The sequence below is a fragment of the Anser anser genome (assembly GCF_964211835.1).
Source record: "Anser anser genome assembly, chromosome: 1".
NCBI lineage: Eukaryota > Metazoa > Chordata > Aves > Anseriformes > Anatidae > Anser > Anser anser.
The window spans coordinates 147,675,756-147,691,269 of record NC_139720.1 but is presented as its reverse complement, the minus strand read 5'-3'; the positions used below and the strand labels follow the sequence as shown (position 1 = coordinate 147,691,269).

The 15,514-nt window shown below is 45.5% G+C and overlaps 1 protein-coding gene across 1 annotated transcript in view; it reads right to left on the bottom strand.

Moving 5' to 3' along the window:
* GAS6 (growth arrest specific 6) overlaps window positions 1-1,326 on the bottom strand; it is a 40,539-nt gene extending 39,213 nt beyond the window's left edge. Inside the window, exons 1-2 of the mRNA XM_083801800.1 lie at window positions 1,080-1,326; window positions 784-950 (exon numbers count right to left, since the gene is read on the bottom strand). Coding sequence (XP_083657926.1) covers window positions 784-950; window positions 1,080-1,149 — 237 coding nt within the window. The 5' untranslated portion in view covers window positions 1,150-1,326. The remainder of the gene's footprint in view (window positions 1-783; window positions 951-1,079) is intronic.
* Between the last annotated feature and the right edge of the window lie 14,188 nt (window positions 1,327-15,514).

Below are 15,514 nucleotides of genomic sequence, written 5' to 3'. Positions count from 1 at the left end.
GGACCTGCTGCACCGCGTACCCGGCACGGAGCTGCCTAACGAAGCACACATGTCAAGACTTGTCCGACCGAAACATAACACATCTGCTCCACAGTCCCTCCCTCGCCTCCGGTGCGTGTGCCCTGTGTACAAACACGCGCACACGCGCTCCCTCCGTGCTGTCATCTCCCGGAGGCGCCGCACCACCAGCAGGAAAGCCCTGCACAGCATCAGGCTTCCGTCTGAGCCCCATGGAAAACCGCTTGTCCCTGCTACATCAGTGCTGGGTCACCTCTGCAAGGAGAATATGAGACTCGAGGCAGGGCGGAGAGGGGGTGAAGGGTAACTGGGTGAGCGAGCTGAGCTTTGTAAAGCAACTCGGCGGCATCCATGCACCATCCACAGTGGCGGTGAGCTGCAGGAAGAGCAAAGAAGCTGGCTCTTGGTGCAGGTGTAACTGCGGCTCTACAGCCAGCACCCCCAGCCTGGGGTGCACAGCAGCACCGCATCCCCGTACACGTGCTCCCCTGCTTCTGTGGTGACAGCTCCTGAACCCGCCGCCCCCCAAACCCGCTAACCGAGCTGAACGTGACCCGGGGGGCTGCCATACCTCCTCCGAGACACCTCTGCTCGGGCATACTGCCTCGTGAAGGCATCGGCTGGGCTTCCGACCCGCCTGGGACGGCAGGGGGAGGAAAGCAGGGTGGCGAGGCGCCCAGGCCGGGGGGCTGCAGCGGTCTCACCTGGCTGCTTTCTACCAAGGGTCTCTTGCGGGGTCTCTTGCCCCGCGTGTCCCCACCTTACCGTCTCGGGGTCGTTCTCGAAGACCTCCCGGGCCTCCTCCTTGCTGCAGTGCTCCTCCACGCACTCCCTCTCCAGGTGCCCTTGCTTGGTCTCCTCGAAGATCTGGTAGGCTCGCCGCTGCCTCTGCCGCAGGAACTGGGCAGCCTCGGGGGCGCGCAGCAGCACGGCTGAGCCGGCGGCAGGAGGACGAGGAGGAGGAGGAGGAAGAAGGGAGGCAGCGGTGAGCAGCCTTGCGGCACCGGGAGGGGGTCGTCCCCGCGTCCCCGCGTCCCCAGCCCCCCTGCGGGGGTACTCACTCTGCGAGGAGTCCGCCGCCAGCAGGACGAGCAGCAGGGCGGCACCCAAGGGCGCCGCGGGCTGCGCCATGGCGGCGGCCGGGGCCGTGGCCGGGGCCGGGGCCGGTGGCGGAGCGGAGCGGCTCGGAGCGGCTCGGGGCGGGCGCTGCTGTGGGATCGCGGAGCCTGCCGAGCCCAGCAGGGAGCCGCTCGCCCATCCTACCCAATCGCTCCCCGAGCCGCCGAGCCGCGGGACACCCCCGTCCCCTCCCTCCCTCCCTCCCTCCTCCCCTCCTCTCTCCTCCCCTCCACAAAGGTGGAAGGCAGCGCCGGGGCCGGGTCGGCTCTGCCTGAGGTGAGAAACGTGTGTTCCCCCAAGCCTTCCCGGTGTATTTTCTTCACGGTTAAACACGGGGTTTACCGTAGGGTTTTAGGACGGCCGCGTGAGGTGAGGGGTGGGGAGGCGCTGCACCGCTGCGCCACACGCCGCTCTGCCAGCCCTTCTCCGCACCCCGCACGGCCTGTGACGGGGGCTTGGAGGGTCAGAGCTCGGGGCTGCACCCGGAGACCCCGGGAGCTGCAGTGGTAATGGTTTTAGTCTAAAAAATTCGGTTTAGATTAGATATAAGGAAGAAATTCTAGAGCGTGGTGAGGCCCTGGCACAGGCTGCCCAGAGAAGCTGTGGCTGCCCCATCCCTGGAGGTGTTCAAGGCCAGGCTGGATGGGGCTTTGGGCAACCTGGGCTGGTGGGAGGTGTCCCTGCCCATGGCAGGGGGGTGGAATTAAATGATCTTTAAGGTCCCTTCCAACCCAGGCCGTTCTATGGTTTTATGATTCTATGATTCCATGAAATTTTCCAACGTAATTTTAGTATTTTGGTATATCTAATAGACACTTTGTGTCTCCACAACAATTTGTGGCATATAGAATATAACTAACATAAACAATATATTTACATTACATATAGTTGAAGTAAATTAAATAGAAACACAAGCGGCAGCCTACTAGCTCAAAGGAAGCATCCCTAGGCTGGTGTCCTCTGCCTGGCAATGGCCAAGTGCTGACATGTGAGAGATACAAAATATAAACCAGCACTGAGTGCTCTTTTCTTTCTGTTTTCAGCATCTGAAAGGCAGAGGAGGAGCTCCCTTGGGTAAAAATTGTGGTCACTGTCATGCTGACAAATGTACTTCTCCATCAATTTGTCAAATAGCTTTTGGATCCGTTTGTACTTCTGGCCTCTAGGAGTGGCAGCAAGGTCCCAGATGTACGCAAAGTCTAGACAGGAGCTTATTCCCACCAATTTTAAATCCAGTGCCTAATAATTCCATAGGGTACCTTGAATTTCTGTCTTCTAAGAGTGAATTATCATGTCCTTTTTGTCTTCATTGTGTCACCTGATAGACTTCTGTCATATGCTCTCTGAACCATCTCCTTTCCTAAGCAGTAGAGCTTTGGTCTGTTTGGGACATAGTTCCCAAAACACTGGCATTGCTGAAAGCAGCAGTCCCACTAGCTGCATGTTCCTGTCCTCTTGCCACATCTGCTTCATGTACTGGCATGCAGCAAACCTGATCAGAGCAACCCAGCAACAATATTTAATTATAATTCAGATCAGCTGCCACAGTCCTGCCCTCCACCTCCCTCGATTGTGTGTCCCCCTGTCCATGTCCAGCCATGGGGCTGTGCCTCTTCATTTCACTCACATGGCAGGAACTCTCCAACCCTTTTTAGTGTGTGTATATTTTCTGCCAGGTTACTGTGCTGAATCATCTCAGGGAAAGGGCAAAGAAATGAATGATGAAGAGTGCCACTGCAGCAGTAAGTACATAGGTTGCCGCAGGACTGCAGCCTGTACTTCTCATGCTGAGTCAGCATTCCCCATCTTTGTTTTCATCTTTCTTCTTCTCTTTTCCACTTATATTTCTCTTCAGATGAAGTGGACAAAACTACATGCAAGATGCAAAACTACATTCAAGATTTACTGTATTTAAGCAATGTCACTGTGCTGCTTTTGTCTCTGTTTTTTTTCCTTACTATTTCAATGGGTTCCTTTTTACCTCCAGACCTGTTATTTTCAAAGAGCTATGAACAAAAGGTCTGAGACCTCTTTCCTGAGTGGAGATGCTGTTTTGCCATGGATACATACGGTGAGGGTTGCCTTCTGTGGGAGCATCACTTTGCATGTACATATATTACTTTTCATTTGTCTTTTATCACCCTGCCACTTTAAAAGTGCTATCAAGCGATAGTGCCAAGCTAATCTAACAGCTACTTGCTACCAAAACAGGTCATCCCACTCTTCCTTCCCTCTACACTTCTCCCCCATCCCTGGATGCACAGTTTTCTGCCCACCCTTTGTAAGGTTTTGTCACTGATGTGACCTCCTCTCAGCAAACCAACTCAGCTCACTAAGCCAGCAGAAAAGTCTTCCTTTTTCTAAGAGTCTTACACAATTCTTGATTGCCAGCTTAAGCTCAACTGTTCAGAGGAATTTTGTGTGATCTGCAAACCGTCATCATGGCGTTGAACTTCTCCATCAAGTTTCTGAATATGTTAAGCAGCAGAGATTTTTGTGGGTTCTGGAAACTGCTTTATATTGTGTAATCTAACGGTGACTTTCCTTTCTTTTAGTCAGTTTTTTATCCTTTTATTCATAAGAACACACTTTGAGATCCTATGGTGAAAGACCAGGTCAAAAGCTTTTTGAAAACTCAGGTATATAATATTATCAGAATCATCCTTCTCCACACAAAGAAGTCACTCCTTGAACCTCTAATGGATTTGAAAAACATGATTTCCTCCTTGACGTGTAATGCTGATTCTTCTCCAACATGTCATTGAGGCTATCAATCCTACTCTTTATTATAGTTTCCAGTAAGTTGCTTGGCGCAGACCTCAAAAACTGACTTGGACGTGCCCTGAGGTCCTTCTAACAGTCACATTTTCCACCTTCCATTCTTCTGGCACTGTGGGATTTAAGGCAGATTTAAGCAGTGAGTTACACAAAGCAAAGCTTCGTTTTCTTCAGGATTCACAGGTTAATGCCATCTGATCTCAGCTACTGCCACGAGGTCTCAGGGAATGTAAAAGTCAGGATAGAAAAATACTGCAGAAAATACATAAAGAACATTACAGGAACTGCTTGTACTCTCAGCACATGATCATTTTCGACTCCCTCTTAACTTTCAAGTAGTGTTATCTTGGTACAGAGATTTCCAGATGTAAATATGAACTTGTAGGGTTAGATTCTATTGATTACTGGCACTACTAATAAGAAATATGCTCCAAATATCACAGACTTAATATATCACTTGAGAAAAGTGATAAAAAAATGCCACAAGAAGGTGTTTGAGAGAAGAGGTTAGAGAGAAGTCATTGCTATGGAGTGCAGCAAAATTAGTTATAAACAAGAAAAGTTCCTGAAACTTCCTTCCTTCCTTCCTTCCTTGTTCCTTCCCTCCTTCCTTCCCTCCTTCCGCAAGTAGGAGGGGTAAAAGGATGTGAGATTACATGAGAATATTTTGATTGATCCTGATTACATCAGAATGTTTTAAAGCATAGATGGCTGTGGAAGACAACATGCTTAACCCCTGTGAGGGTAGGAAAGCTGTTTCCAGGATCCTTCCCCCGACTGCCCTGCAGGCTGGGCACATGCCAGTGTGCTCAGCACATGAAGATCTGGGGAGCTGCTGCCTAGCAAGCCTGACGCCAGGAAATTAATTGGAGTTTTCAAGGATGGGAAGCTCTGAACTGCCATCTCCTCCATGTCTGCCTCGGTTCCAGCTCAATGGGATTTCCCTTCGTTAGAGGTCAGAATTGTGACTGAAAATGGCGTAAGGCACCAGCAAACCCACATGCTAACCTAGGCAGTGGCACTCCCTCTACTGCAAGCGAGGAGCTGTGCAAACTCCCAGGCACGATGCACCACCGTCCTGCACTGGCCATCCCTCGCAATAAATGGCACCAAGCAAAAGCAGCGAGTCTCCTGCCCCAAGCTGGAGAAGAGGTTGCAGATAAGGAGGAGGAACGGCAGGAGGTCCTTGTGTAACTCAGTCTGCTTTTCACTTCTCTATAAAGAATAGCTTTGCTTTCCTCCGTTTTGGGAAAATCTCTCTTGGACCCCTGGGATCCAGCCATTAGACTGGGGAGTTAACTGCTTTGGTGAGGAATCCCAGTTCCTTTACCACACACCTGCCTTTGCACATGCGTTACCCAGTTAAGGACAGCCCCAGAGGATCCTGAGGCAACTGCTGATGCAGAAGAGCTGGGCTTTTAGCACAGCGCTTGATTTCCTTTTAAAAAATAGAGCTTGAAACATGTCAGCTGCACTTAATGTCTGGGTGGGAAATGAATCAAAGCAAACCAAAAGTGTGAAGTGTTTGTCCTATCAAGAAGAGCAGGCTGAAAGAGTTAAAAAAAATAGGATGCGAGCCTTCTAAGGAGATTTCAAGGCTCTCAGCATAACAACGGGTGGTCGTGCAGCTCCACTGAAAGGTTGTACTAATGCGTGTGTGAAACCTTATTCACAGATACAGTTTGGTGTAGAATGAGGACAGGGATGAAAAAAGATCTGTCAGAAAGCTGAGAAACTTGAACTGAAAGCTATTAGAAGAACCCATGGTTTCATTCAGGCTTTCTCAGATCCATGGATAAACATGAAAAATTGCTCCCCTCTCCCCTCTTCCAAATATAAATCCTTGCTGGAACCACACAGCCATGTACGTTTGTTTAGATTAAGCTCATGTTTTTGAGGGAGGATGTGAAATTTCACGAAGAGATCTCTAATAATGTTAATGGCATAAATGCCTCTTATCCAGCATGTTTGAATTAAACATTTCGTAATAAAAAACAAACACAGAAAAAGACCCTTTATACCATTTAACTCTTCTGAGCAAATAGTGTGTGTTAATTTTCAAAATATACTTAATTTTGCTAGAGGAGGAAATGGATGAGAAGACTAAACAAATACAGGCTCAAGAGAAAGAAAAGCACTTGGATAAAGAAATGGAGCTGGATGCACAGAGGAAGATATGGGAGAAAGGTTAGTTATCTTTCACACATAATTTACTCAAACTGAACTTCGTATCAGACCCCGTAGCTGGCATCTCTCTTAAAAAGGGGTCCAAGACACGTTTTCTGAGAGTGGGGCATTGTGCTGGAGGGTCTGGGGAGGGGAAGAGAAAAGCTCCTCCTGCCAGCCCTTGTCATGCCCAGACATCCACATATATGTTGGACTGAATGACCACAAGAGTAAGTCTTGCAAGGGATCAGCTCCTCCTCAGGGCCACCGCTTTGCCTGCTGAGTGCTCCTCTGCAGCTGAGATAACTGAATCTCGCGTTGAAGCATTGCGCCAACGCAAAAGGAGATGTTTTCTCTCTTCCCTGGCGTCACCGTCCCTGGGGGTGTGCAAGGAAAGGTTGGAAGTGGTGCTTAGGAACATGGTTTAGTGGGTGACATTGGTGGTAGGGGGATGGTTGGACCAGTTGATCTTAGAGCTCGTTTCCAACCTTAATTATTCTGATTCTCATCCCTGTGGATAAGATAACCGTGTGCTGGGTTAACAGCTTGGGGCATCCCAGTGTAGACATATGGAGCCCATTTCTGACTTAACGGTGAAGACAAGAGTCCAACAAGCCAGAATCCCAAAGCAGACTCTCTGAACATGAAGGAACTTTTGAGTGACACAAGGTATTTCATCAACAGTGTGAGTGGATGTGATTTGTCTTTCGTTAGGCCAGCTGTATATTAAGGTATTATGGCCCTTAGGGGGTTTTCTTCATGGTTTCTATTCTTGTGCATTCCACTTGAGCTTGTTTTCTAGGGGATTTTAATTGATTGAATAAAGCCTGAAATAAATATAAATAAATTCAGTGGTGACATAAGGAGCCAAAGAATATTGTGGCCAAATAGTAAGAACAAATATAAGCCTGTACAGCGTGTTATGCCCTACAAAACACCAGCAGGGATAAGAGGAGCACTAGCTGGTGAATGGACGTGCGGAGAGATAATGTGTGAGCTGTCCCTGAAGCAGCAGGGAGTGTACTGATATTTCCATTACTGCCTTTGAAATGGGCTTCTTATCAGAAGAGCACGATGTATTCTTTATCGTGCTCATTAACGCAGAGCAATGAGGGCGCAACTTAAAAACTGCTTGTTGATGGAAAAAAGTTGGCTTATTGGAAGTCACTGGCTAAACTCCCAGCTGTAACACGATGCAAAGGGATGGTGAGCGAGGAAGCCGTGGTTGGTTTTCACGGGACGTGGCTCTGGCAAATGCTCAGAGCCCTCTCACATTGTTTACCAGGGTAACAGTTCATCACGGGCAAAGTAAGGAGAAACGGTTCAACTTTTTGCCACAATCAACATTTCTCCTGTGGATGGGTTTTATTTTAAGCAGGTTAAAAAGCTGGTAAGTCATCGGTACACTCCTGCGCTGATCCATGCTGTAGCGCTTTGTTTTTGTCACTCACCTTTTTCCTATTAGCAGCAGGAAATACCTATCCCCCTGTTGAAGCCAAGTGTGTCCATTCTTGATTTGTCCCTAATGAAAAGGCAAACAAAAGGGGTAACATAAATGAAATTCCATAAATGTAGAGTCTTCAACAGAAGTAAGTTGCTACTTGCTATATTACGTACCCACACACCCCTGCCATCCTGTTTGTATGGATTCAGTGGCTAAAAATATATTTACTAAATATGATGAAGAAGGCATTTTGCCCTCTGGACTAAATCTTTATTATTTTGTGTTCAAAGGACACAGGTATTTGCAGCAGAGTTGCAGCAGGTTCACATTGCAAAATACAACAGGGCTTTCTGTAATCGTTTATTGATTAGCTACTTGTTCCAACAGGGTTTGTCGGTGTGATGCTGCAACCTTTGGCAAGTGTGAAGGATGGGGAAAAGGTAGCGGTGGAGGGGAGGGGACCAGAGCAGGACAAGCCATAGATGTGACCGAGAAACTGAAGAGTCGTTTTCTGAAAGTACATGCAAAGATATGTATAAAAATACATTTATAAATAAAAAAATAAATACTTGAAAATAATTTAAAAAATTAAATTTGAATGGAGGATAGAGTATCCAATGTGCTGACTTCTGTTTTTTTAATAACAACAAAATGAGGATTTCTACAGGCTAAGTAAAGCAAGAGTTCTGAGCTTAATTCTAAAATAGGTGGTGTTTTGTTTTGTTCTGTTTTGTTTTGTTTTGTTTCTGGAAGGGAAATTCTAGCTGTCCAGGTTGGGAGGAAGTAAGAAGTGAATCAGGCCTTCTAACAGCAACATGGAAGTGGAAGCTGGGCCAGAGTTATCACGCTGCAAGCCTGCCATCAATGGGGAAAGTGTTTTCCAGATGTCATGTTGTTGGTCAGCCTGACTGCTGTGAAATTCCCATCTCCCAAAACTGGATGAAAGGGGAGCACTTTAAAAAAAAATTAAAAAAAAAACAAAAAACGCTAAAAAGAAGGTCTGAGGTATACAGAAGGGCTTACATGGCCCTGGAACAAAAGGTGGTATTGATGTGGGCTTTGGTGTGGGAGTCAGGCTGACAAAGAGCTTCTCATGGAGCTTGTGTGAACTGTGTCTGAGGGTGCTGGCAACAGAAAGGAAAGATGATCCTTTTTTGCTTAAGTTCAAAATGTCATTGTTCAGTAACGTGTTATTTAAAGCAGAAAATTACAGAGGAAGAGACCTAGGTGAAGTGTTGCTTCGCTTCTCAGTCATAGATTGCTCCAAAAGATATGGTAATGTGAGAGTACACTGCAAATGAAAGCTTGTTGTGAGCCTGTGGTCTGCTACTGTTGTCAAATACCAAAACTTTCTAGCATTGGCACTTGAAATAAGCATGAAATATACATCAAGAAAGCGCAGCGTTTCATTCCTGTGCAAGCTGGTCTTCACTTAAACATATTGAGCCAGTCTTGCCTATAACAAAGCTTTGTGTTCTAGGAAGATAGTGATATGGTAAAGAGAGAAAACAGCAGGCATACACAAAAATAATAGAAAAAAGTCCACATCTCCATCCATAACTATGCATGATATGCATGTATACGTATGTCCATATCCTCAAACACATTGCCATGTCCCAGCATCCAACAAACATGAATCACTTAAGCTTCTTACAATACTGCTCTGAGACAGGAAAGCATTATTCCTGTTTACAGACCAGAAAGCTGAAGCCTGGAGGTGAGGAAGTTCAGACGTAAAACCCAGGAAGAGCTGGATTTGGCTTTATTTTCTTAAGTGCAAGGTTTACAATACCATCTTTTCTTTCCAGTGTTTGACTTCATCTCCAAATTTCTGTGGCAAAGAGAGAAGAAGAATAGGTAGGATAGCATACAAACAAAAAGAGAGAATTATTCTTTTCCTTCGAGAGATTTTCCTTATGTTAGACTGTATCAGCCCAATTTAAGTTAAAAACGGAGGTGTGATTGTTCAGAAAGCAATGTGGTTTTGATACCACCGACTCCAGCTGGGTCTGCAAGGGAAAGGGACGGTGAGGCTGCAGCGCGTGGGCAGGGCACCCGGCAGGGAACAGGGAACCTGGTGTGTTAGATTTTGCTCAGCATTTTATCCGCTCACTGTGCGATATGAACACGTTCCCTGTACCTCGTGTATAGGACCGGGTACTGGACTTGCTGTGGATTCTGCCCTCGATTTCCTGATAAATGGCTTGTATAGACTCTCCCCAAGCGAAACGCAGCCACCCAGTTAGCCGGTGGGTTCCCTTTGTCTGTCATCGCTTTGCTTTCAGCCGTGGTTTGGCACCCGCTGCACCGCAAAAAGGCATGACTTGCATGAAATTATAGCTGGCTTCTACATTGTTTAACCAGAAATTCAAATTCTAAGTCCCAGAAATTACACACTGGTTATAGCTAAGAAAAAAATTTTCAAGTATCCCATTAAGGAGTCAGTGTTAAACAGAAATCTGCTGACTGTGTTCGTCTGTTACAAGTGAAAACACCCCAGTATCTGAAAAAAAAAAATCCTTCCGTCATTATCTGGTTAGAAAATCAGCTTTACCTTTTCTTACTAAAGTTTTCCAGTTAAAAGTTTTTATTATCATTAGGTGTGTATTTTTTAACATTGTGCCCTAGAAATATTTTTATTGCATAAATGTTTTTATATAGGGAGGAAGAGAATGGAGAGATGGGTGGGAAAAGAAACCAAGAAATAAATCCAGCCTATTTAAGACTTCCAGTTTGTACATAAGGTGTAAGGATGATCTTTGCGGCGTGGTGAGCAGATGTCCTCCCTCTAGGTGTGCTCCCTTCTTTCTCCGCTGTGTTGAACCTGAAGTGTTTATCGCATCGGTGTTGTGCACCTTCTGATTGTGGCAGATAAGCAGATTGCAAAGGCTCTTTTTTTTCTGGAAAGGCAAAAAAGTAACGCGAATGACATGCACTGTGATTTTTTGATATGTGCAGCTTGATGCTTACCAGGCCAATTGTGCATGAGGGGAAGAAATGGTAGGGTAGTTCTCCTTGTCTTAGATAGACTTTAACTAGAAAAACTGTGAAACTCTTCGTGTTACTGTCAAACGTAACAGGGCCTTCACATTTCCAGAAGTAAAGTGGGTTCTCCGGCCAAATTAAATAAAATGGAGAAGTGCCAAAGCAAACATTTTTGTCCAGCTTTGCTTATCTGATGTTACCAGTGTGTAGTGATACTTTATCGTAGCGAGTTATTTCCTCTGTTAAACACAGAAGCAGGAGCAAGTATGGATAAACAATGCATGCAACCAAACCCCAAACATTTAACTATTTTTGCTTACTGTGGTGGGGAGCGGGGGCGGGAGGAGGAGATAAAATTAAGCCTTCCTCAGAAAGCCCAGCTAATGCTTTCTGTGCTGGAATTTCCTAAAGCAGAGAAGAAGGCACAAGGCGCAGAGCGAGTGGCTGCCTGGCAGCCAAAGGCTCTCACGGAAGCCAGGTTTGTTGCAAAACATGGGCACGGGGCTGGGCTGGTGGCTCAGGGAGACACATCTCCAGCTCCTGGCCTGGGAAATGCGTGTGCGAGGAAGCAATCGTCTCACCTGTCTTCAGACACATCTGGAGCAGATGTTTACGTCTGATCCGCTCACCCCTGGCTTGCTTTATGGCAAGCAGAGGGATGTAGACACCTTCAGGGGTGCAGCGTGCCTGAGGTGTTTCAGATGTCTGCTGTGGGATGAAGTGATTCATGCCCTGAATACACAATCATCAGCTGAGAAGAGATTACTCCAAGGTGGATGTCTGTGTTGCACACATCAGTATTTCATCAGAGGAGCCCTCAGGTCGGCACAAGGACTCCTCGTGGCAGTTCCCATCAGCCGTCATCTTTGGCCACTGGGAGCTGTGAGGCTTTGTCCACCAGAGTGGCAAAGGGAGGGGTGGAAACCAGAAGACTTCCTTCCTACAAATCAAGTCCTCAAAGCAAAAGCATAAAGCTGTACTGTGCCATGAGGAGTGGCAAGGATTATCTCCCCAGATACCTGCTGCAGTCTCACAGTTATCCTTCCACCCTTGAATCCTAAAAATGGATAGTTGAGGTATCTAGATAATTCTGGTGCACACCAGGCCAGGAGCAAAACAGCACCTACAGAAATACTTAGAAGAGAAGGGGTACGGTGCAGTAACCAAACATACCAGTAGTGCAGTGACCATTATATATAACCTTTAAAGCAGAAGTACCACCGTAATCCAGTCTTCAGCATAACAGCTTTGCTCTGGCTCGGTTTGTTAGGAGCATAAAATTTTATTGCTGCAAAGATAGTATACAAAGAGCCAAAAGGGTTTTCCAAGACGAAGAGGTGAAATAGCTCTGGGTGGCCCAGACAGTTTTACTGATGTAACGCCCCATTATCTCCGTGAGGAGCAGATCCAAGCGCCCTTAACAGGTGAGGATGGTGCATTATGTGGGATTATGAAAGAAAAGCTTTGGCTGAATATCCAGAACAGGGCATGGGTTGTGAAACGTGAAAGAGTAATGAAGGCTCAGCTGCCTTCAGGGCTGTCTCTGGTAAGGCCGTGGCAGAACCCTGCCGCCCATCTTCCTGCCCAGAGACTGAGCTGTGACCCGAGGTGTCACTTCATCACAGATTATCCCTAAGGGGCCTTGTTTGCACATAAAAATGTGCTTTGGCATGTGAAGTCCCAGCTCCTGCCTACCCATTTCAGTGATGCTGGGTAAGGTGAGACACAGCCCCTTCCAATAGCATATACTGATTCATAAGCTATCACGTTCGTTGGCATGGCAGGAAAAAGATGTGTTTGCTAAACCTTACGCACATCAAATGTGCCAATGGCGATACAGTGTTCTGCAGAAGGTTCCGAGGGACCTCAAGGCTGAACAGAGGGTGGTACAGTCATCTCATTCACTGCCAGCAGTCCCTGACATCACCCAAAATCACCTGTGGATCCTCAAGTCCAGTTCAGTTGGAAATGGGAATTAGCAAAAGAAGCACTTGCAGACATCTGTGTGTGTGGAACCTGAAAAGCAACGTACAGAAGACTGTATCTTGGTAGCCTACATATAAGTCTAAAGGAACACTATACTATATATAACTATATACCTGTATACTATACCATATATAACAATATATATGTATAAGCATTTATATGTTTACCAGCATACGTATAAGAGTCACAGTTTAAATTCATGACCTTGAAAGTCAAGAGGCATTGATTCTGAATGAGATCAATCACCGATGAGTCTCTGGTAGGAAGCAGTGCTTTGCATTTCATTACATTGTCCCACAGTGGTACGAAGTTATATTTTGTTGGGCTTTCTGAACTAGGCCCAGTCCAGAAAAGCACACACAAGTGTGTATTACTTTAGGCATGCCGAAAGTCCTTTGTGAATTTAGCCAAGCTGCTTATGGTCTTTCATGGTGTGGAGCCGTAAGTCTAGATTCCCAGATCCAGATCCTAAATAAGAACATGGAATTTCAATGCCTTTCTGGCATTAAAGCTCTTGGTTGACTCCTGGATATTTTCTTGTAAACAACCCTCAAAACCTAAAATTAAAAAAGAAAGTAACCAAAAAAAACACAACTGTGAATCTAAATGCTGTCTGATGAGCTTACAGTCTAAACCAAACACTCTTCTTTTATCAAGAATGTAAAGTATGGTGAAATCTGCAGAAAGTGCCTATGTTACTAAGAGTCTTAAAACTCATTCAGAAACAAACTCAGCAATATAAGGCCAGGCTGGATGGGGCTTTGGGCAGCCTGGTCTGGTGGGAGGTGTCCCTGCCCATGGCAGGGGGGTGGAACTAGCCAATTTTTAAGGTCCCTTCCAAACTAAACTATTCTGTGAATCTATGTATGAATATAAAAGCTTAGTCTAAGCAATCTCTACTTCTCTTTCAGGGGATTTCTTTAGTTAACATACAGAATTCAGGTTGGAAAAAGCTCTTGCAGTGTAAAAGGCTCCAAGTCTCACAGAAATTTGTTAGTGTGCAGTAGGCTGTGATGGGACTCATCTCAGTAGGACAAGGTAGGATAAACAGTATGTGGATATCCAGCTGCATAATCATTTTCCTAGTGTGCTTGTTGGCATGTCCATGTCACATCTAAAACTGAGTCTTATGAACACGAGCAGTTCTGTGAGCAGAACCGAAATAAAATTAAACCAAACAAACCAACAGGCAGATTGCATTGCACAGAAGTTGCTCGCTGTTTCAGTGGGGACATGGCAATTGAACCCACACTGAAACAGCTCCTCCAAGCTTGCCAGGCTCCACCTGCTAGATATAGCATCCAGAAAGACGCTGTGGAAAGAGCAGGAATGGAAGCGTGCGTCAGGCAGTGGTGGCCGCGGCATCTGCAGTGGAGCATCGAGCACAAACAAGTCTGCTGACTCCTGCAGTTCAGAGCTGACACGGAGGTAGGAGGTGGGCATGGAGAATACTCCTCTTCAGACATCTTTTGCTTTTGACACAGTCAACCTTAGTAAGGTGTTTCATGGATGCAGTTATAACGCCAGCAGGCCAGCACTGCTGTGCCCAGCATCACATCTGCTCTCACCCATTGGCATAATGCTGACAGGGGTGAGAGCAGTAGGAAACCTAAATGCTTTTGTTTCTTCATCTGTGGGAAATCTACAACTGGAATCAAAGGGTTTGCAGTGAGGAAAATAATTAAAAATAATAATAATAAAAAAGCCCAGGGGAAGCTGACCGGTTTGAAAGACTTCAGCTTTGTTTACATCCACTCCTTTTTCCTTTTTCCTCATTATCTGGGACTTTGAGAGTAGTGTGGCACAGACACATCTTAAAGCGGAAAGGCTGGGACACGCATGGAAACGTACACGCTGAATCAGATTCCAGTATCAAATCAAGATATTCTTACAAACAGCAATAATAGTGTGCTCGGGGTTGCTGTTATTTGTAGGCTCAAGACCTATGCAGCGTATCTTGACTCAAAAGACCTTGTGGCTCCCTGCCACTGCAGATGGGACCGACTGAAGTTTTCAGCAAACCCTGTTTATATTTACACATTCCTCTCTGGTTGAAAATTGCTTCTTTTGTTTTTGTGGGTCCTTTTTGTTTTGTCTTTGTGACTGCAGAGTATTTGAAAAACAAAACAAAATAACCTGAAATGTCAGTTATGTCTGCAGAAGACAACAGTGACCGCCTAGGGTTACTCGAAGCGCTCTCTTTCCTGCAAAGAATGATAAATTTGTATCTGTTTTTTATGGAGGGGAAATCCTCAAGTCCTCCAGGAAACTCTCTACTGTTTAGGCAATTTTTGTTGTTGTTGAGGGAAACAGTAGAGTTTGGGGCATTGCTAAAATGTGTTTGTGTCTTCATAGTCTCCTGAACATCTGTATGCAACGAGTGATTTCCCAACTCTTCCTTCCATCACAGACACAAAAACCTTTCCTACAAGGCTTTACATTGGTATGGAAGTTGTGTGACAGTGTCATGGTCAAATAGCAAGGTTTTGAAGCCATTTTATTTTTCAGACAGCATATAGCAAGCATCTCTTTTCAGTTGCCTCTATGACAGAGATTAGGGACCTCTGAGTAGTCATGAAGTTCAGATCTATCTTTTCATTTTGAGCAGCTAATTTTTGTTTTGACTTCTTATTTTTAAAGTTGACTTGCTATCCAAAAAAAATGAAGTGACAGAAACATGTACTTCTCCCATTATAAAAAAAAAAAATCCAGTAACAAAGAACATCTAAAAGAGATAAATGTGTTTCTACTAAACCTATGACAATTAGTTATGCCAGCAAAATTGAGGTAATTTCTTCATTGTTGGGTTCTCCTCTGTCTGACAGCCTTTCCACTGTTATTCCATCAAAGCCAACAGAAATAATCAGGCTCAGAACACACAAATCAAGGTCTTTCTGACATTCTCACAATGCAAGCAAAGATCTGAAATTGAAATATATTTCAACCCTTTGTTGAAAACAAATGTACCTTAACACAAAGCTTTCAGCTTCTGCCTTCTTTACAAGGAACATTATTTTC